At 39.7% G+C, this 20,297-nt stretch overlaps 2 protein-coding genes across 3 annotated transcripts in view; one reads left to right on the plus strand and one right to left on the minus strand.

The window, feature by feature from the left end:
- Nucleotides 1–307: 307 nt before the first annotated feature.
- On the plus strand, nucleotides 308–15,336 carry ZBTB33 (zinc finger and BTB domain containing 33). Its single transcript, XM_068533678.1, has 3 exons — nucleotides 308–386; nucleotides 5,555–5,920; nucleotides 10,367–15,336. Exon 3 carries the CDS (start codon nucleotides 10,369–10,371, stop codon nucleotides 12,385–12,387), a length of 2,019 nt encoding a protein of 672 aa, XP_068389779.1. The 5' UTR covers nucleotides 308–386; nucleotides 5,555–5,920; nucleotides 10,367–10,368; the 3' UTR covers nucleotides 12,388–15,336.
- An 852-nt stretch (nucleotides 15,337–16,188) lies between these two features.
- Nucleotides 16,189–20,297, minus strand: part of TMEM255A (transmembrane protein 255A) — a 47,290-nt gene continuing 43,181 nt past the window's right edge. For both annotated transcript variants that reach the window (XM_068533283.1, XM_068533284.1), the window contains one exon: nucleotides 16,189–18,003. In XM_068533283.1, coding sequence (XP_068389384.1) covers nucleotides 17,845–18,003 — 159 coding nt within the window. In that variant the 3' untranslated portion in view covers nucleotides 16,189–17,844. The remainder of the gene's footprint in view (nucleotides 18,004–20,297) is intronic.

A 20,297-nucleotide genomic window follows, 5' to 3' on the forward strand; every position in this document is an offset into this window, starting at 1 on the left:
GAATAATAAACCCAACTTGTCAGCTATGAGTAAGTTCCTGATGGTCTTTGGTTGAAGGGCATTGACATGTTCCACTGCCTAGAGTGCTCTTCCCAAGATATTTGCATGGCTCTTTCCCTTAGTTCATTCCGTTCTTTGCTCACCCATCATCTTTTCAGAGAGGTTGTCCCTGACCACACTATTTACAATAGCACCCTCATTATTCTCTCTCCCTTTATGCTATTTATTTTTCTTCATAGCACTCATTACTATCTGATATTATGTTATATATTTAGATAATATGTTTACTGTATGTCTCTCCCATTAGAATCTAAGTTTCATGAAGACTGCGACTTCATCTTGATGATGATTGTATCCACAGTGTGTAGAGCATTGCCTGGCACAGAGTAGGTACTAAGTGATATGTATTTAATGAACAAATGAATGAATGGATTTTTATTGTGTCAGGGCTTATAATAGTTTCATTCTATCACATATTCATAACCTTGTTGTTTGGTCTTAGTCCTCCATTTACATAGACTGGCGCACTGCAAAATGTCCATTCTTAATTCTTCATTTTGACTCATTTCTTATCAGATTTGATTTCATATTGCCAAGTAATTTTTCACAAAGGACACATTTGTAGTATATTCTCTCAACTTTTTTCATATTAGAAATAAGCTACCTGTTGCTTTTGGGGGGTAGATTGTATTATTGTCGGCAATATCCACTTCCTCTTTCTCAGTAGGAGGGTTATATATCCTTATCCAATTGACTTTAGAAGGTTTTAAGAAGAAAAGGAGAATCAGCCGTATCAAACAAGTCACTTAAAGAGAGAATTGTTGGGATAAAGCAGAAAAGGGGAGAGTGATGAAAAAGCAAACATATATTTAGCACTTACTGGGTTCCAGACACTCATTCATTCAATATTAAGTAACCATATCTGTCTATCATCTACCATCAAGGCAGGCTTCACAAACATGTTAGTATTTGAGTTGTGTCTTTCTTGAAGACCAGGCACTTGCCAAACAACAGGAGAGGCACAGTGTGAATACAAAAGGAATGGTTATTACAGGCTCAGGGTTCCAGGCACAGACATGAAAGCAGTAAACAGCATGTCATATTTTGGAAACTGTAAGCAGTTTGACACTATCGGTAGTTAACTCATTTAATCCTCAAAACAACTCTATGGGAAGGTATTATTATGTCTATTTTACAGATGAAGAATCAGGCTCAAGGTCACACAGCTAAGTGGGAGTACCAGAATCCCAACCCACTCACATCTGCCCAAGTCTTTGTTTTTTCCACTATACCTTACTGTGGTTTCTTTTTATACTTGTGTAGTGACCTTACTAAATCTGTGTAGCTAAGCATAACTCAGTGGAAGGGCTCTAGGACTGAATGAATGCCGTTTTTTATCTTTTTAAAAATTTATTTATTTATTTATTTATTTTTGGCTGCGTTGGGTCTTCGTTGCTGCACGTGGGCTTGCTCTAGTTGCGGCGAACCGGGGCTACTCTTCGTTGCGGTGCGCGGACTTCTCATTGCGGTGGCTTCTCTTGTTGTGGAGCATGGGCTCTAGGCACGTGAGCATCAGTAGTTGTGGCACGCGGGCTCAGTAGTTGTGGCTCGCGGGCTCTGGAGTGCAGGCTCAGTAGTTGTGACGCACAGGCTTAGTTGCTCCGTGGCACGTGGGATCTTCCCGGACCTGGGCTCGAACCCATGTCCCCTACATTGGCAGGCAGATTCTTAACCACTGCGCCACCAGGGAAGTCCCGGTTTTTTATCTTTTATCATCATCAATTAATATATATTAAGCATCCACAAGATTCTTGACATTTTAACACAGGAGAGGACAGTTGCTGGCCTCATGGAATTCATAATCAAGTTCAAAAAAGGCAAAGGCAAGCAAACACTGACACATGGTTATAAAACCTGATTCCATTATCAGCCAATCAAAAATCTTTTTAGAATGTGAAACAATTGATACCTCCAAATCCATTTGATAAAGGTTCTTGTCTTTAAAAGCTACTACGTTGTTTGAAGTAGGGTTAAGCCTGCAGATGAAAAGAAAGTGAAAGGTGAAATAACTTGTTGAGAAACAGAAAATTAATGAAACTTTCCAAAGACCTTGTCCCAAAAGCAGCTGTTAAGGCCACTCAGATTTCTTGGTCTGCTCTGCTTTTCCTACCAAAATATTCCTTTCCTGATCATTGGATCCCCTTTAATTATAGGTAACTTTTTTCTTTTTAAATTCTTTTTTTTTATTTGAAGTATAGTTGATTTACAATATTGTGTTAGTTTCAAGTGTACAACAAAGTGATTCAGTTATATATATATATATATATATATATATATATATATATATATATTAATTTTTTCAGATTATTTTCCATTATAGGTTATTATAAGATATTGAGTATTGTTCCCTGTGTTATACAGGAAATCCTTGTTGCTTATCTATTTTATACATGGTAGTGTGCATCTGTTAATCCCATACTCCCAGTTTGTCCCTCCCCCTCTCCCTCTACCCTTTGGTAACCATGAGTTTGTTTTCTATGTCTGTGAGTCTGTTTCTGTTTTGTATATAGATTCATCTGTATTATTTTTAGATTCCATCCATATATAAGTGATATCATATAGTATTTGTCTTTGATTTATTTCACTAAGCATAATACCCTCTAGGTCCCTCCATGTTGCTGCAAATGGCAATATTTCCTTCTTTCTTATGGCTGAGTAATAATATTCCATTGTATATATATACCACATCTCTAAGCCAATCATCTGTTGATGGGCACTTGGGTTGTTTCCATGTCTTGGCTTTTGTAAATAGTGCTGCTATGAACATTGGGGTGTGTGTGTCTTTTTGAATTAGAGTTTTTGTTTTTTTCCTGATATATACCCAGGAGTGGAATTGCTGGATCACATAGTAGTTCTATTTTTAGTTTTTTAAGGAACCTCCATACTGTTTTCCATAGTGGCTGCATCAATTTACGTTCTCACCAACAGTGTACGAGGATTCCCTTTTCTCCACACTTTCTCCAGCATTTATTATTTGTAGACTTTTTGATGACAGCCATCCTGACTGGTGTGAGGTGTTATCTCATTGTGGTTTTGATTTGCGTTTCTCTAATAATTAGTGATGTTGAGCATCTTTTTTTGTGCCTATTGGCCATCTGTATGTCTTCTTTGGAAAAATGTCTATTTAGGTGTTCTGCCCATGTTTTTGATTGGGTTGTTTGTTTTTTGGCTATTGAGTTGTATGAGTTGTTTTTATATTTTGGATATTAACTCCTTGTCAGTTGCATTGTTTGAAAATATTTTCTCCCATTCTTTTAGTTTTGTTGATGGTTTCCTTTGCTGTGCATAAGCTTTTAAGTTTGATTAGGTCCCATTTGTTTATTTTTGCTTTTATTTCTTTTGCCTTGGGAGACTGAGCTAAGAAAATATTGCTACGATTTATGTCAAAGAATGTTTCACCTATGTTCCTTTCTAGGAGTTTTATGGTGTCATGTCTTACATTTAGGTTTTTTAACTATTTTGAGTTTTTGTATATGGTGTGAGGGAGTATTCTAACTTCACTGATTTACATGTAGCTGTCCAGCTTTCCCAACACCACTTGTTGAAGAGACTGTCTTTTCTCCATTGTATATTCTTGCCTCTTTTGTCATAGATTAATTGACCTTAGGTGCATGGGTTATAGGTAGCTTTTAAATTTTAGCTTAGTTTTTGCTGAGTTAGGGGCTGAGCGACATGGACAGAAGGGAAGAGACGGTTTCCTGCACTTCGAAGTAATAGGCCTTCATCATACCTCAGTTGTGGCTCCACACTTTTAAAGCCCTTTCAGGAAAGGGACAAAGGGAAGGCAATTCTGTTGGGGGCCTTGGCGCTGTTGGTGCTGGTGCAAAAGAAAATGTATTGCATCTTACAATTTACTGAGAGGTAACCAACACACATTTGATATCAAGAGTGGCAGCTACTGCCACTGTGATCTGTATTTCAAAGAAATGTCTCATTTTAGTTTTAGTCAACTAAGCTACTGAAAGATAAATAGATCCTAAACTTTCAAAATGTACTTTGTCTTATTTCCTAAATTTTTTTTTTTGCTACTAAATTTTGGGGGAGGATGACTCAGAAAAATGGTCATTAATCTGCTAACTAGTTTTGTTAAGTGCTCAGTTACCAGGAAAATACTACCATCTGTCTTAGTTTCTTTTACAACAGCACACTCCTATTTTCCATGAAATGTTTTTATATTAGACAATAAAACTTTCATAATTTTAAGGCATAATCAAAAACTAATAATGCAGTAATTCCCACATAGATTGTTTTCCCACAGTACCAAACCTTGGAGAAATGCCTAAGGAATTTCATTTGGATTTCTTATCTCCATGTGAAAATACAGCTGTATTACACTACTTTGATGTTATGCTATGTGGCTTTACTTTATTGAGGAGAATGTAGAATAGATGAGAGATCGATAGATGATGACATCTTTGTCTGATTTTATGTTGAAGAAAATTAGAGATAGTTAGTAGATCTGTTTTTATTCTGGAATATCCTGGTGGACATTCCAACTGAATGGTAAATAAGTGCCAATTCAAGTTTTCGGAAACTGATGCAATATTATCCTATACATATTTTTAGAAAAGAAAATGAAGGTAGTAAATGGCTCTAATTGTTGAAGAAAATGCTGCTATTTTGTTCTTTAGTTGAATATGATCAATAACCAGCCTAAAGGGAAATATTTTGCTCTCCAAACACCCATCCCATTGCTTCATTCATCGTGGTACTCAGTCGGAAGTGTATTACCAGAAGAGTTTTTAAAATTACCACAACTCATTCATATATTCATTCACTAAACAATTATTGAACACCTACTATGTTCAGACAGTAAAGCCCTCTGAGGAGGAAATGCTATGTAAATAAAAATAATAAATTAACAATGCAAGTGTTAATATTATTTATCTTTCAAGATGCAGCTCAAATTCAGTTTGCTACTCCTTTCTCTGTGTTCTGCACCTTAAAAATATTTTGTCGATGTTTGAGTACCTATCTACTGAGCTCTTTGAAAAGGTAGAGACCTTGGTTTATTCATTTTTGTATTCCACAGAACCTAACATAAGATTTGGTACAGATCAAACAGGTGGTCAGAAAACGATAGGTGAAATGAAGGAATTAACATAGTGTTGCATCATTTAGTATTCAGTTAAGAAGATAGTACTTGTCCAAAAACTGAATTTATTTCTCCAAAGTAGATATTATAATGCAGTTGTTATCGTGTTATCCTAGAACTTGGATTATCATAAATCATAATGAGTCGATACATTGTTTGATTATATTTATTCTGATTATATTTCAAGGTGGTTTATCATCTAACAAACAGGCTATTAAATAGAGCAGTTTCAAACTTTCAAAAGAAATGAAACCCGTCTAGTCTCTCAAAGTTTTTACTCCCTAGAAGCTTACACGGAACGTAGATGAAAGCGACTAGCTTCCCTCGCATCCCAACCGTTTGTGACCGCATTACCCCGTCTTTCCCTTTCCTTTTTCCCACCCTTTCGCCCTCCGGAAGGGGCCGAGCTCTCCCGGTACTTCCCAGTCTTCCTCCGCCCCCTGCGGAAGGAGCCGAAGGCGGAGTGGGGCGCCGAAGCGGGGCGGCCTAGCGCTCGGACCCCTCCGGAAAGAGCCGAGCCGCACTCGGAAGAGGAGGGCGCCTTTGCCTTCGGCGCCTGGCCCCCGCGCGGTGCCCTCTGTCGGCGGCTTGGGGCAGCTGTGGCAGCGGTGGCGGCGGGAGGCGGTAGCCGCGTCGACGTCGACCAAGACTGGAGCGACGTTTAAAGAAGGAGCCGAGTCGCCGCGGAGTCCGGCTTCTGGTTGTTGGAGGACTCCCACCCTTCCGCGCGGCCCGACGACGAGAAGCTGCGGCGCCGGGAAGCAGGTGAGGAGCCGGCCGCGACCCGGGAGGGGGCGAGGGATCGCGCCTGCTTCCTCCGTCCCTGGGCCGCGCCTGCCTTCGCTTTCTCCTCACTTGAACCAGGAAGCGGCGGAGACGGAGTCTCCGCTCCTCCGGCCCTTTCTTTGTGTGGGCCCGGGAGCGAAGGAGGGGACGAACCGGGAGGGCCGCGGCGCGGTCCCCTCCGCCGTCAGGGGCCGAGGGGCTGCCGGCGCCCGGGGTAGGCCCGGAGCGTGGGGAGCCCACCGCGGAGAACCACTCGGCGTTTTCCTCGCCCCTCTGCCTGCCTTTTTGCGCCTCTTTTCCCCTCCTAGCCCTTACTTTGATTTAGAGCTTTTCGGCCTGGCCCATCCTCCCCTTCCGTCCCCTTCCCAGGGCATAACAATGCCGCCTGCTTGGCCTCATCCCCTCCCAACACCCCACCCTCCGGTTCGCCACCTTCTACTTTCCCCGGCTCGCCTCGCCTTACTACCCCCGCCCTGACTGTGCTGGCTGGACCTCCATCTGTATTTGCGTGAAGCTGCTTTTCCGCGTGAATCGGGGTTAAAAACCTCGGTTGCAGCCGGCCGGGTGCGAATGGGAAGAGGGGGTGGAGGGAGGAAGATGGGGTTCAGCTGCCGCAGGGAGCCGCGTGTCGGTTGTTTCAGTCTCGCGGGTGATGTTTCTCTTTTCCACTTTCACCTGCCCTCGGTCAAGGATTTGTCTCACAGGAATGAGGAACGGCTTTTCCACAGTCGGGTCGCAAATCTTGGTTGGGGTGGGTTCAGACCGATTTGTGCTGTTCCTGGATCCACCTTAACAGGGAAGAGGAGGAAACCTAAACAACAAAATGAAACCAAGTCCCGGTGTCACCTGGACACGTACCTTTAAATAATTCCCCCATTGGGAACACCCATTTGCAAATGACAAAAATAGTGGGACCATATTCAGAAAACCTATCTATCCACTGAAAAGGGACTTGTGTCGAAATCCCCATATTTCGGAAGCCCAGGTTGCTGGCTCGCTGTCCAAAGGTCACCCTTTCTGATGAATGCCTTTATGGTAACCTGGAATTCCTTGGTACCGTTAACAAGCAATGCCTTATAACATGATGTTTTAAATCCTTGATTTCTAGACTTTTCTCCTATTTTTTGTTTTTAAGCTATTATTTTGAAAAATTTAGAAGATATTTGAGACGCCCTGTCTTCCACGTGTATATAACTTAAGAACTGTGACAGTGGTACTATTTTGGTAACTCTAAAGAGAAAGAATATTAGCAATAAAAAGTGTTTCTTTACCAAAAGTACTTATCAACTAATTTTCCCCCCGCTTATCTATTTTATTTTATTTTATTATTTTTTAACATCTTTATTGGAGTATAATTGCTTTACAATGTTTAGTTTCTGCTGTACAGCAAAGTGAATCAGCTATACATATACATATGTTCCCATATCTCCTCCCTCTTGTGTCTCCCTCCCATCCTCCCTATCCCACCCCTCTAGTTGGTCACAAAGCACCGAGCTGATCTCCCTGTGCTATGCAGCTGCTTCCCACTAGCTATCTATTTTACATTTGGTAGTGTATATATGTCCATGCCACTCTCTCACTTCGTCCCAGCTTAACCTTCCCTCTCCCCGTGTCCTCAAGTCCATTCTCTACGTCTGCGTCTTTATTCCTGTCCTGCCCCTAGGTTCGTCAGAACCTTTTTTTTTTTTTTAGATTCCATATATATGTGTTACCATACGGTATTTGTTTTTCCCGTTCTGACTTACTTCACTCAGTATGACAGACTCTAGGTCCATCCACCTCACTACAAATAAGTCAATTTGTTTCTTTTTATGGCTGAGTAATATTCCATTGTATATATGTGCCACATCTTCTGTATCCATTCATCTGTCGATGGACACTTAGGTTGCTTCCATGTCCTGGCTATTGTAAATAGAGCTGCAATGAACATTGTGGTACATGACTCTTTTTGAATTATGGTTTTCTCAGGTCAACTAATTTTTAATTATATATACATGTATTTATTTATTTATCTATTTATTTATTTAAAATCCGTGTCATTGTTACTGGATATATCTTCTGCAAAGTGCCAAAAATTGTTTTGGGGGTGGTACACAGCAATACTATTTATTGACAGTCCCCCTCCCCTTTTTTCTAGAGTGATGTCTGCTCTGTTCCAGTAAGTTTATATCTTCATTTTCAGTAGTTCATTTGGTGTGAAGAAAGTTCTCATATCAATGCTCATGATTCTTTACCAACAAAATTAAATGTTTCGTGTTTTCATGCAAATGAGCTTTAAGAAATGGTAAACTTTTCTTTTCCTTTGTTTTATTTTTTCACAACAGCATCTGTTGACTTCATTTGGCACTCTGTTTAACATTCCGCCTCTGGAGATTGTAAGGGTAGGCAGGTGAGGGGAAGTGGCAAGGGGAAGAAGAAAGAGGAGAGGGTAAGAAAGGTGTTTCATAGTTTATCCAGATGAGGCATCCCAATCAAAATAAGAATAGAAAAATAATAGAGGTAATAATTGCCAGTGTTTATAAATGCTGATTTAGTCACTGGCTGCAGGGAATAGCTGTTGAATATGTTCTTAAAGATAAGTTAAAATTTAGGAAGACTACATATTTTGGACTCAGTGTTGCACACACCAAGCTTTTCTGACATTCAAAACATTCATTTACAGGTGAAATAACTTTTATGTGTTCATGATAAGATTTTTCTTAAAGTTTTAAGACAGTTAAAAATTAACTCTTCCCCCTAAATGTCTTTCTTATTTTCCAATCATATTTTAAAGAGCAGAAAGACAATGTTGGCTTCTTAATCACAAACAACCTCTCGGTTGGGGGAGCATGAAAGTGTCCCTTGAGAAAAATTGCTGAACCCCATGCAGTGCAAGTTTTTCTTTCATAGAGTCAGGTGGCAGAGTCCGTATGGTACAACCAAGTCTTTCTATGTAAGGATTCTGTTCCCCTTTCAGTCACTGGCTCATTGCAGCAACATCCTCTTGGAAGCCAATCTTGTTCACTTAGAATCACTCTTTGAAACGCTTCACAATCTCAAAGAGAATCAGTTTTGTTTTTTTTTTAAAGAGAATCAGCCAGTTTTTTCTTTTTAAAAAAGTAAACTCTGTATTGAAATGTAAGTTACATACAGAAACGTGCCCAAATCGTGAGTTTGTAGTTTGATATATTTTTACAAAGTGAACACACCTGTATAACCAGAAAACAGAGCAAGGAGCAGAGCATCACCTGAACTCCACAAAGCTTCCTCTGTCACTTCTGTCCCTGTCCCCGAAAGGGCAACCACTATGTGGACTTCTAACACCAGGGATTAATTTTGTCTGTTTTTGAACTTTATATAAATGGGATAATATAGTATAAAAACTTACGTCTCCAGCTTCCTTCAAGCAATATTCTGTTTGTAAGACTCAACCAAGAACAACAGAATTTTGAGGCTAAGTTACATGAGCGGTGATGTCTGGTCTATAATTGTTTTTTTGGGGTGTTTTTTGCCTGATTTTGACAAGTATTTATGAAAAGCCAAAACCAAAACTCTCAGCCTTTATTGGTGGAAGTTTAGCAAACTAGTGCAGATAATCTTGGATGGAATACTTGGAGGAAGTAGAAACCACCACGTCAAATTACTTCAGAAACATTCAAAAGGCCAGGTCCAAGAGAATAACGGAAAGCACTCACACAATTTCAAGTTTGACACGGTGTATTCCTAGTCATGGCAATACAGTGACTCCCTGATTTAAAAACTTTGCAAAATTCTTCTGAGCTTCTTAAATTCCCTGCAACTTAGAGATACTATATAAATATTCACAGGATTTTCCAAAGCAAAAATTGCTGCTTTTCTTGGCTCCTGACAAGCAAACCAGCAAGAGAGACTCTACTAGAACAAGATGCAAAGCACAATCATACTGAATTTGAACATCAGTTTTAAAACCGATTCTTTATAATTTCTGGAGCTAGTAATCAGAGAGGCAGCATATTAATGAGACTATGCCAGATAGTTTAGCTCTTCCACTTGGAATTTGCTTCTGCTTTTAAAAATAAAAATAACCTGTAATACAAAAAAAAAATTAACTCTTAACTCTTCTTGAGGAGAAAATCCAAAATTGGAACTAAGAAAATTAATTTTAGTCTTTAAAAATAGCTTAGTGGTGATGCACGTATCTAAGATTCAAAGGAAGAGATTAATGTTCAAATCTGTAGATCAATTTAAAACTTGCTTGTCTCTTCTCAGGGGAAGGTCATGAGATTTGACATGTGGTCCAAAAACCAGCCTGTAAGAATAGTTTATATAAAAACCAAAAAGTTGTGCCAAACTTTGGGTAAAACTCCAATAAACTAGTTAATGATGCTGTAGCTGAAATTCTGAATGATGACGTGCTTTTGTCTTTCTTTCCTAATCTCCCATCCTCCCCCTCCCTTTCTCTTACAGGCATGGAGAGTAGAAAACTGATTTCTGCTACAGACATTCAATACTCTGGCAGTCTGCTGAACTCCTTGAATGAGCAACGCGGCCATGGACTCTTCTGTGATGTTACCGTTATTGTGGAAGACCGAAAATTCCGAGCCCACAGGAACATCCTTTCAGCTTCTAGTACTTACTTCCATCAGCTCTTCTCAGTTGCTGGGCAAGTTGTTGAACTGAGCTTTATAAGAGCAGAGATCTTTGCAGAAATTCTCAATTATATCTATAGTTCTAAAATTGTTCGTGTTAGATCAGATTTACTTGATGAGTTAATTAAATCAGGGCAGTTATTAGGAGTTAAATTTATAGCAGAGCTTGGTGTCCCGTTGTCACAGGTTAAAAGCATCTCAGGTACAGCTCAGGATGGTAATGCAGAAACCTTACCTCCTGGTTCTAGTGACAAGAACCTTGAAATACAAAAATCAAAAGATGAAGCCCAAGAAAATGGGGCCACTATAATGCCAATTATAACAGAGTCTTTTTCCTTATCTGCTGAAGATTATGAGATGAAAAAGATCATTGTTACCGATTCAGATGATGACGACGATGACGTCATTTTCTGCTCTGAGATTCTGCCTGCAAAGGAGACTTTGCCGAGTACCAATACAGTGGCAGAGGTCCAGCCTAACCCAGGCTCTGTTGCTATTTCAGATGTTGCACCTTGTGTGAGCAATAGCTCTCCCCCTTTAACAAATATCACACCTACTCAGAAACTTCCTACTTCTGTGAATCAGGCAACTCTGAACCAAACACAAGGAAGTGAAAAATTGTTGGTATCTTCGGCCCCAACACATCTGACTCCCAACATCATTTTGTTAAATCAGACATCACTTACTACACCACCAAATGTCAGTTCTTCACTTTCAAATCATATGTCTCCTTCAATCAATGTACTTGTGCAGAATCAGCAGCCACCAAACAGTGCTGTTTTAACAGGAAACAAGGCCAATGAAGAGGAGGAGGAGGAAATTATAGATGATGATGATGACACTATTAGCTCCAGTCCAGACTCGGCGGTCAGTAATACATCTTTGGTCCCACAGGCTGAGATCCCCCCAAATACTGCTTTTGATGGATCGTTGATACAGAAGATGCAGATTCCTACACTTCTGCAAGAGCCACTTTCTAATTCTTTAAAAATTTCAGATATAATTACTAGAAACACTAATGATCCAGGTTTAGGATCAAAACATCTAATGGAGGGTCAGAAGATTATCACTTTAGATACAGCTACTGAAATTGAAGGCTTGTCGACGGGTTGCAAGGTTTATGCAAATATTGGTGAAGATACTTATGATATAGTGATCCCTGTCAAAGATGACCCTGACGAAGGGGAGGCCAGACTTGAGAATGAGATACCAAAAACATCTAGCAGTGAGACGGCAAATAAACGTATGAAGGTAAAACATGATGATCACTATGAGTTAATTGTAGATGGAAGGGTCTATTATATCTGTATTGTATGCAAAAGGTCATATGTCTGTCTGACAAGCTTGCGGAGACATTTTAACATTCATTCTTGGGAGAAGAAGTATCCTTGCCGTTACTGTGAGAAGGTATTTCCTCTTGCAGAATATCGCACAAAGCATGAAATTCATCACACAGGGGAGAGAAGGTATCAGTGTTTGGCCTGTGGCAAGTCTTTTATCAACTATCAGTTTATGTCTTCACACATAAAGTCAGTTCATAGTCAAGATCCTTCTGGAGACTCAAAGCTTTATCGTTTACATCCATGCAGGTCTTTACAGATCAGACAATATGCATACCTTTCTGATAAGTCAGGCACCGTGCCTGTCATGAAGGATGATGGTATTGGGTATAAGGTTGATGCTGGGAAAGAACCTCCAGTAGGGACCACATCTACTCCTCAGAACAAGCCAATGACCTGGGAAGATATTTTTATTCAGCAGGAAAATGATTCAATTTTTAAACAGAATGTAACAGATGGCAGTACTGAGTTTGAATTTATAATACCAGAATCTTACTGAACTCCTTTGAAATATCAGAAAGTTTTGGTTTGGATTAAGGGTCAGGGCTTTCAGAAGACCTGTAAAACAAAGGTGAAGACAAGTTGATTTGATCTGCCATGTCATCTGAAGGTAGTCTAGTTGGATTATTTGTTGATAATTTTTTAGAAGCAAATTATTCTGAAAGTTTGAATAGAGATTGAGAAGTTTTTCCCCCCAAGTATCCATTTTTATAGTTAGCTTTCAGCACATTTAAAAGAGGCAAAAAGAAAAAAAAAGCTTGGAGAGATAGTTTCCTGAATAGAATTTGAAGCAGTCTGAATGTTCTTTGAAAATAACTGGAGTAATTAGCATACCCTAGTATATCTTGCAACTTTCCCCTTCCGTGTTAGCACTTTACTGATTAATTCTCAATTTTCTTATTATTGAGACTATAAATGTGTCGTGTCTTGTATATGGCATAAAAAGTAAACAAGAACTTCTAAAGTTGTCCTGGAAATTTTCAGAATAAGTCTCTGCTTGGTTGTGTATTCTGCTAACCCAAATGGATAGCAACCTCCTGCCCCTCATGAAAATGGCCGTGCAGACAAATCTCTCGTTTGAAGAATGAAGTAGTTTTAGCTAATTAGAATTAAACCTTCCTTTTATTGCCATAGTCTGGAAAAGACCTGTGGCTGGACTATTGTATATATACCTTTGCAATGTGGTTTCCGTGGGCAAAAATACTAAAGGAAAACAAATCTCTGTAGTGCAGACAGGAAGAGGTGAAATGTTCTATCGCATTTGTTTTGAATTCTGCACTCTTATATGATAGCGACAGAGAATGGAAATAAATGGAGATTTCCTTTTTGCTTGTTATGGTTAAAAATATTCCCATGACATTTTTCAAATTTTGAATCTGAAAGCCACCAAATTAATCTTTATGTATAAATCTTTATAAATGACAAATTTCATAAATGAGACGCCTATATATTTTGGGCGGGAGGCTACTGGCATATATTTTTAAATGTTCATATTACTTAGAATCTCTAATAGGAAGTTTTTATTTGACATAGTTGAATCAGTGATCTAGTATTTTCCTTTCAGCAAGACCTTTTAGGTTTTTACTCCTTCTAAAATAAGTTCCATTCCATCTGCAAATTGCTGCAGTATTATAGCAATCAGAAGCTATACGTGGAAGTTAAATGGGCTTGTTGATTCCCATTTATCTTGAGAACAATAAATACCACCTTTCTCCCTTTTAAAATGACACATATTTAAACACTTAGAAAATAAAGTCAAAACTTATTGAAGTGCTAGTACTAAAAGGGAAGCAGGTTGGAACAAATATATAGCCTAGCATTTATAACAGGATTGACTTGTCGAACTTCTGTAAATGACTTTTTGCAAAGGAAAAAAATTAATAGATACTGAAAATGATTGTTGTGCATAGTTATTAGTCATTTGTAACCTTGCTTAAGTATTTCTTAATTCAACATAGATATTTTCTTTCTCCCTAACCACGTATTTTTGAAAATAGTCTATTTCTTGACTTTGAACTTAAAGCTTTAATCATAATTTCTCATGTATATGTCATTCTTCTGACAGTAATCTAGATTTGAAGATAATGGTTTCAGTGTTTCTTAAGATGGTAGCTGAGGGTATCAGGCATCAGTATTTGCAGTAATATGAGAAGAAAGAAAAATAGTATACTCCTTTGCTTTACCAAGGATTAGAATGATGTGCATCTTTCTGTTTTCTGTTCTGTGAGTTGAGACCTTAAGACCATTTTGTAAACTAATCCTTGGAAATTTTTAAATTACCTTACAACTTAAGAGTCTGATCTCTGGAATTGCAATATCTGTTTCCTTTCTGTGTAGGTACTGATAACATTACTCTTTGACTATAGGGTACACTCTGAAATATTTTCAGTGGAAATTTGTTTGTTTCATTAATGCTGTTTTACCAGTTAGACATAATTCTTCTACAAGTGTGAATGATACTGATACCAGCAGAGCTTCCAGTCCTTTCAGACTTAACTGCTAGATAAATTAGTTTGTCATAATAAAACTTGGTGGTTTCTACAAGGCCATTATGACAAACCAGGAGTTAATTCTATAATGGAAAACTATCCATTCTTAATAATCTGGATATAATTATTTGCTGCTGCTGTGCTCTATGTAAATTCTGAGGATGAAATTTCAACTTTGCCTACTGAAGGTATCTTCTAGAGTTTTTTGGGAGGAGGAAAACTGGAAAAATCACTTTAAATTGTATTTTTGCCAGAAGACTTTTACTTGCATGTATGTCAGGGTCTTCTGTTTTTCTACAAGTCTCTATATCCAAAGTTCAGAATTCATGCGGAATACTCCTTTGGGATTAAAACCATTCACCCCCAGTATTTATGGGGTTGGAAATCTGTGGCAAGAGGCTGTTCAAAGCTTGTCATGGGGTGTTCCTATTTTATACTTAGTTTTCTGGCAGTTGAACTTCCTTTTTTTCCTTTCAAGTTGGCCTCAAATTTGCTCCTGTGCTAAATTACCTATAAATATTCTGGATAGGAACTTTGAAATAGCAATTTGTTAAAAGAGATGACAGAAAATGAAAGTGCTCAAACTAAGCAAAGATTTTTAAATGTTGTAGCAATCTTGCAAGATTCACTTTAGAATAAATCTTAAATGATTATCATTTTGGTGGTAATGATCCCCCCCACACAACCACTATGAGGAATTGATGCTGGGTTTTTCCCATTGTACCAAAAAGATAAAACAAATGGTAAAAATGATGAAGGTATTTTGTATTGTCAAGGCGTGCATATTCTAAAGAATTAAATACTAATTCAGCAGCACTGGCTTTCTCATCTCTGTCAATCATATGAAACCTTGTTCATTTCCATCCAATACTGTAATGTTCATACTTGTTCACTCTTCTCTGTCATGACTTTAAGTTCTACTTTTCATTAACCGTTACCTATTAGTTCGTAGAGCTTCTTACGGCAAAAATAAAATGTTTTAATTCTGATTTTTGAGTGCATTTTTTACAAGATGATCTTTCAGAAATTATATATCTTATGTTCTGTTGTTTTTCAGTTTTTGTAGCAGGAGACTGGAACTGTATTTCTGATGACAGCATGACAGAATTTCCCATTAGGTTTTATATGTTGGTTAATCGCATGCCCATTTTATCTTGAACCATAATAGTCAAAAGTGAGTCAGCTGCTGTCAGTTGCTTTAGAGTGTTTGTGATACGTCTGTTGATTCCATGAAGACACATGTAAGTTGATAAGGAGGAGGATAGTTTTATTAATTTGAAACATCACAAAAGCAGTCTGGGTTTCCAACATGGCAGTGATACAGATTTTAAGCAACATCCAGTTATACAGGTTCTGGATTAATATTTTAATGTTTCATGCCCAGTTCAATACTTTAAAGCAGAATTAGGAATAAAGCGGTAAATATTACAAAATGCAGTCAAGGTACATTTTGGAAATACAAATTCCTTCATTACAGCAAATGTTTTTGCAAAAGAGTAAAGCAGCAAATATTAACTTTTCTAAGGTAACATGCACTTTTTATAGTTCAATGTGATAAAAAAACAAGCTGCTCAAATTAAGTGTTACAAAATCTATACTGTTTCAAGTTATTTTGTAAAGTAAGAAAAATACATAGAAATGAGTCATAGAATCTTAACACTTTAAGAAATGTGATAAATGTAGGATATACTATGTAATGGTGCCTTTAAAAAAATTAAATACCCATACACGTTCACTAAAGCAAAATGTAAAGTGTAAACAGCAAGAAATTTCATTGAGTATTACAAGTTGATATTTGTATAGTAAGTCAATTGGTTATTAGTCCCTTTTTGAAATCCAATAGAATTTTAATATGCTCAGAACTGTAGAAAATAATAGTAACTTTATATAACGCAAAAGGATTATAGTTGTTCAGATTTGAAATCCGGATGAGACATCAGTCGTGATGCCGAAAGTTAAACTGAATGTTTTGCAAACATTTACTGTGAACAATGAGCACACTGGTTGTACCTTGGTAACTCTTGATGGCTGGGTGTCTACAAGGTAGATGGGAGCACCAGCATTTGCCTGCTACCTCTAATCCATGACGTTGGGAGGTAGCGAAATTGGCTGGAAATTTTTCCTGTATGTGTTCTGTGTTTGCAGAACTAATTAGGTACCCTCCTGTAGCCCTGTATTTTTATGTTGTACAAGTGTAGGATTATCAATCTTCCTTTAAATCAATCGATTCTCAGGTTAACATAAGATCACAATGAAAGTGTTCATTCTGAAGTGAAGGCATGGTGCCGAAGTGTTAAATTCATCAGATTGAGGTTTAAAGCTGTGTATAATTAAAAGAACTGTACAAACACCTACCACAATGTGCCAGATGGATTTTAAATCTACGATAACATTTAAGAATTTGTCAAGTTGGCTACATTTGAGGTATTGCAGACAAAGCGGCATTGTAACACTTTCATAATCTTGAACGCTGTCATGACTGGTCTCAACAGAAAAAAGGACCAATAAGAGCAGTGGCATTAAAATACAGATGATTCTTTTGGGGGTGGGGTGCAGGATACGTGCGGTTTGCTGGGATTGAAGCACAATATTTGAAGATAAACAGTCACAAAGATTAGTAACAATCATAACACGACCCAAGAACCTAATCTAGCATTTTTGAACTCAATTTTAACCGTAAGATTTGTATCTCCTGCAGCAAATGCAACATGTTGTAGAACCGCTGTCTCCTAAGTTACCCGATGTATAACTGAGATCCACTTAAAACATCTCACATGTTGTTCTGTGTATTTCAGTGCCTCTTGAACAATCAATCCTGTTCCCCACTACTCAAAGGACTATTGCACTTTTCCCTTTGGGAGGTACCAATCACAGAAGCTGAGCTGAATGATCACAATAGCCATTTTTACAATACAGAGAAGAAAGGAGTAAGAGACATGGGCAGCTTTTTTCAGCATCCAGACACAAGCAAACAAAATCTTAGAACTCTCTGCATTGGAACTACCGTGTAGCCCCATCATCTGGGAAATTTTCCTTAGGGACTGACTTTAGTGGTAGGGAAAGACAGGGCCTATAAGCCAGGTGCTTCAACCAAGGAGCTAGGGTGGCGATCTGCCAACGTCCGGAGGACAACACTCCATTTACACAAAGTGAAGCAGATGGCAACCACACTTCTGCTGCACACAGAGGCGGGGCCATAGGGTAACGCAGGTCCAAACAAGACAAGCTGCTTGCTGGGATGGCTCTCCAGCCTTGCATTGCCCTTCTTGGAAGTGCTGGGCTCAGTCTAGCCACCCCTGCTCTGCACTGATAACAAATAAGCTTCTTCCCTATCTTTCCTTAGCCTGGCAGGCCATTGCAAAACTTTATGCATAAGAATCACACTTTAAAGTTTGTACCCTACACACTTCCACTAAAGCAGAAATACAAAAGCCACAACAATCTCAATAGCCAGCAGACATTCCTCTTTAGGGGCTGTAAGGGGGTGGCTTTTCAAAAGGCGGATAGTAAGGTGGAGAGTATCGGGGTGGAGCACTGGAGGACCACATGTAGCTGGGCGAAGGAGAGGCAGACTGGGGCTCGTCAGAAAGTCCAGAGGGAGGGGAGGATGGAAAGACACTGGAATGCTGTGTAATCAAAATAGAACAACATCAGTTTAGGCAGTGAGGTTGCGATTCTCCAATGTCAGTCATTATTTTAAAATGAATACGGACCCAGTGTGTTTCTGTTTGGAACAACCAAGAGTTCCTAAACCTCGCAGGGTTAATGAGGGGCATGAAACTGAGCTGGTCCCACCTTCTCTCAGTCACTCAGGCTGCAGAGCTCATGCAGAGAGGCCTTGGAATCCTCCCCCACCCCTCCCTTTGGACCCCCTCATTCAGTCAGTTACCGAGCCCTGTTGCTCCTACTTCTGTGTCGTCTCTGGAATCCATCACTCCCTTTACCACGTTTATAACTCAAGCCTCCAACAACTACCCCCTGAGCCATGGCAACAGCATCCTAACTAGTCTTCAAAAAGGTAGTTTGGGCCTTAAGGATATTTGAGGTTAAGCCATTAATACCTGGGAAAGTCTTTGCTACAAAAATATATCATCACAGAGCCCATCTCACAGACCAAAACAAAACAAAAAAACTAAGGTCAGAGAGGTTAAATGGCTTTCTTGGATCTGGGGTCTTCTAACTCAAAGTCCAACAATTTCTATTTCATCTTAACTGTGGCCCACCACCCCAAAATGCAGGGTATGTTGGAGGGCAAAGAGGAACAAAGGCGTGGAGGTGAGAATCACAAAGATAAGAGTGAGGACCAATCTACCAGGTTGCAGGGACACTTTGTGTTGTCTAACTTTTGTAGTCTTTGGGAAGGGAGCGAGATATGGGTTAAAAAAAAAATACCCAGTGAATTGGCGTGTTAGGAGTCATCTGCCACTTCTCTTTCCGTGGCCCGTGTATACCCTCGACCCTAATGATTTTCCTGCTCAAGGAGAGTTGGCCTGTTTTGTTCACTGCTCTCTCTCCCAGAACTCAGAACAGTGCTTGGCAAGTAGGAGGTACTCTAACTTCAGGAGCATAGAAGATGAACTTGGCATGTTTTTTAAAAAAATAAAATCTATTTTCAAAGACTACGGTCACATCTTGTGGGTACTGTTGCCTTGCTCCAGTGGTGGAGCATGGCTGAGGCCTGAAGGCTGGAGGGGTCTATAGGGATGGCAAGAGGCAGGAGGCCAGTTTTAGGCTCTCAGGAAGAGCAAACGTAAGCTAACGAACAGGGCTGCAGAACTGCAATTTTCTGTTGTGCCTTAGCTCTAGGAGGAACTGCTATATTAAAAAAAAAAAAAAAAGACCCACTTACATCAAAAAATTTCTCAAGAGTTCAAGTGCTGTCTGGGGAGGTCAATGCCTTTTCTTTGTTCTGCTGGCCGGAGTCTAAGTAGATCATGTCATTTTCAGGCCTAGAGCAATCTAGAGTCAGCCTTGCCATGAGGTATATGGAGCCTGAGACCAGTTGGCTGATTCTCCTTATCACCAGTCCTGACCTCTGCACTCCTTAGAAAGGGTTGTCCTGGTTTCTAGGTCTTGCTTGAGACACTGAAATCTCCATCTCCCACCACATAATGTCAGGACTGAGAAGAGGCCGTAGCGGCCAACATCCCCTCCTTCCCCATCACATCCATCCTTTTGATCTGAGAGAAGGAATGACAGGGTCATAGAAAGCCTTTAAAGACAAAAGAACTTGAGGCAGTGGACTCGAGACAAGCCAGATTCCTTTCAAAAATCTCAAAATTTCTCCTCCCTCCAGGAGGAGGTATGCTTTCTAAGACACTGGAATCGTGATTTCCTAGTTTTCCACTCCGCACTGCACAACTCTCTCCTCTCTCTCCCTCCTCTTCTTTTGCTTTCCTCAACTAAGAACGCTGTCCTCTTAAACCAGAGAGGAGAGCAAAAACCCACTAGGGACAAGATCTCTGTGGCTGGGGATGTGCCACTCTGCCCTTCTAAATCCCGTTCCAGGATAGTGAGAGCCAGGAGGCCAGTTCTCTGTGGCCCAGCCACAGAAGGGAGGGGCAAGTTTCTGACGGTGGAGCTAAAGGCCGTTCTGTCCTGAGAGGCAGTAAAAGGCTGCCGTGGGCAGCAGCTGCCGTGGGTGGCAGTTGTACACTTTGATAATAAGAGGGGGTGGTACAACGGCCTTGGGTTTTCACTTCTCAGTTTCATGTTTGGGAAAGTATTAAGGGGGAAGGGGGTGGGATGCTTCTCACTTCCCTTTGAGGATGCTGGGAGTCTTAGGGATAAACTGGAAGGGCTCCTGGCAGAGTTAGGGAGCTAACTGGCTGCAGTCCACACACACCCCTGGGATTTGTTGCGGGTGGGGCGGGGTGGGGGGCGCCCACCGTACCAGTGCATAGTTTCCTAGCAACAGGCA

This window comes from Eschrichtius robustus, chromosome X (genome assembly GCF_028021215.1).
Source record: "Eschrichtius robustus isolate mEscRob2 chromosome X, mEscRob2.pri, whole genome shotgun sequence".
Lineage (NCBI taxonomy): Eukaryota > Metazoa > Chordata > Mammalia > Artiodactyla > Eschrichtiidae > Eschrichtius > Eschrichtius robustus.

Bases quoted from the DNA above. Each gene is read 5' to 3' on its own strand.
- ZBTB33 (XM_068533678.1), top strand. From the start codon at position 10,369: ATGGAGAGTAGAAAACTGATTTCTGCTACAGACATTCAATACTCTGGC.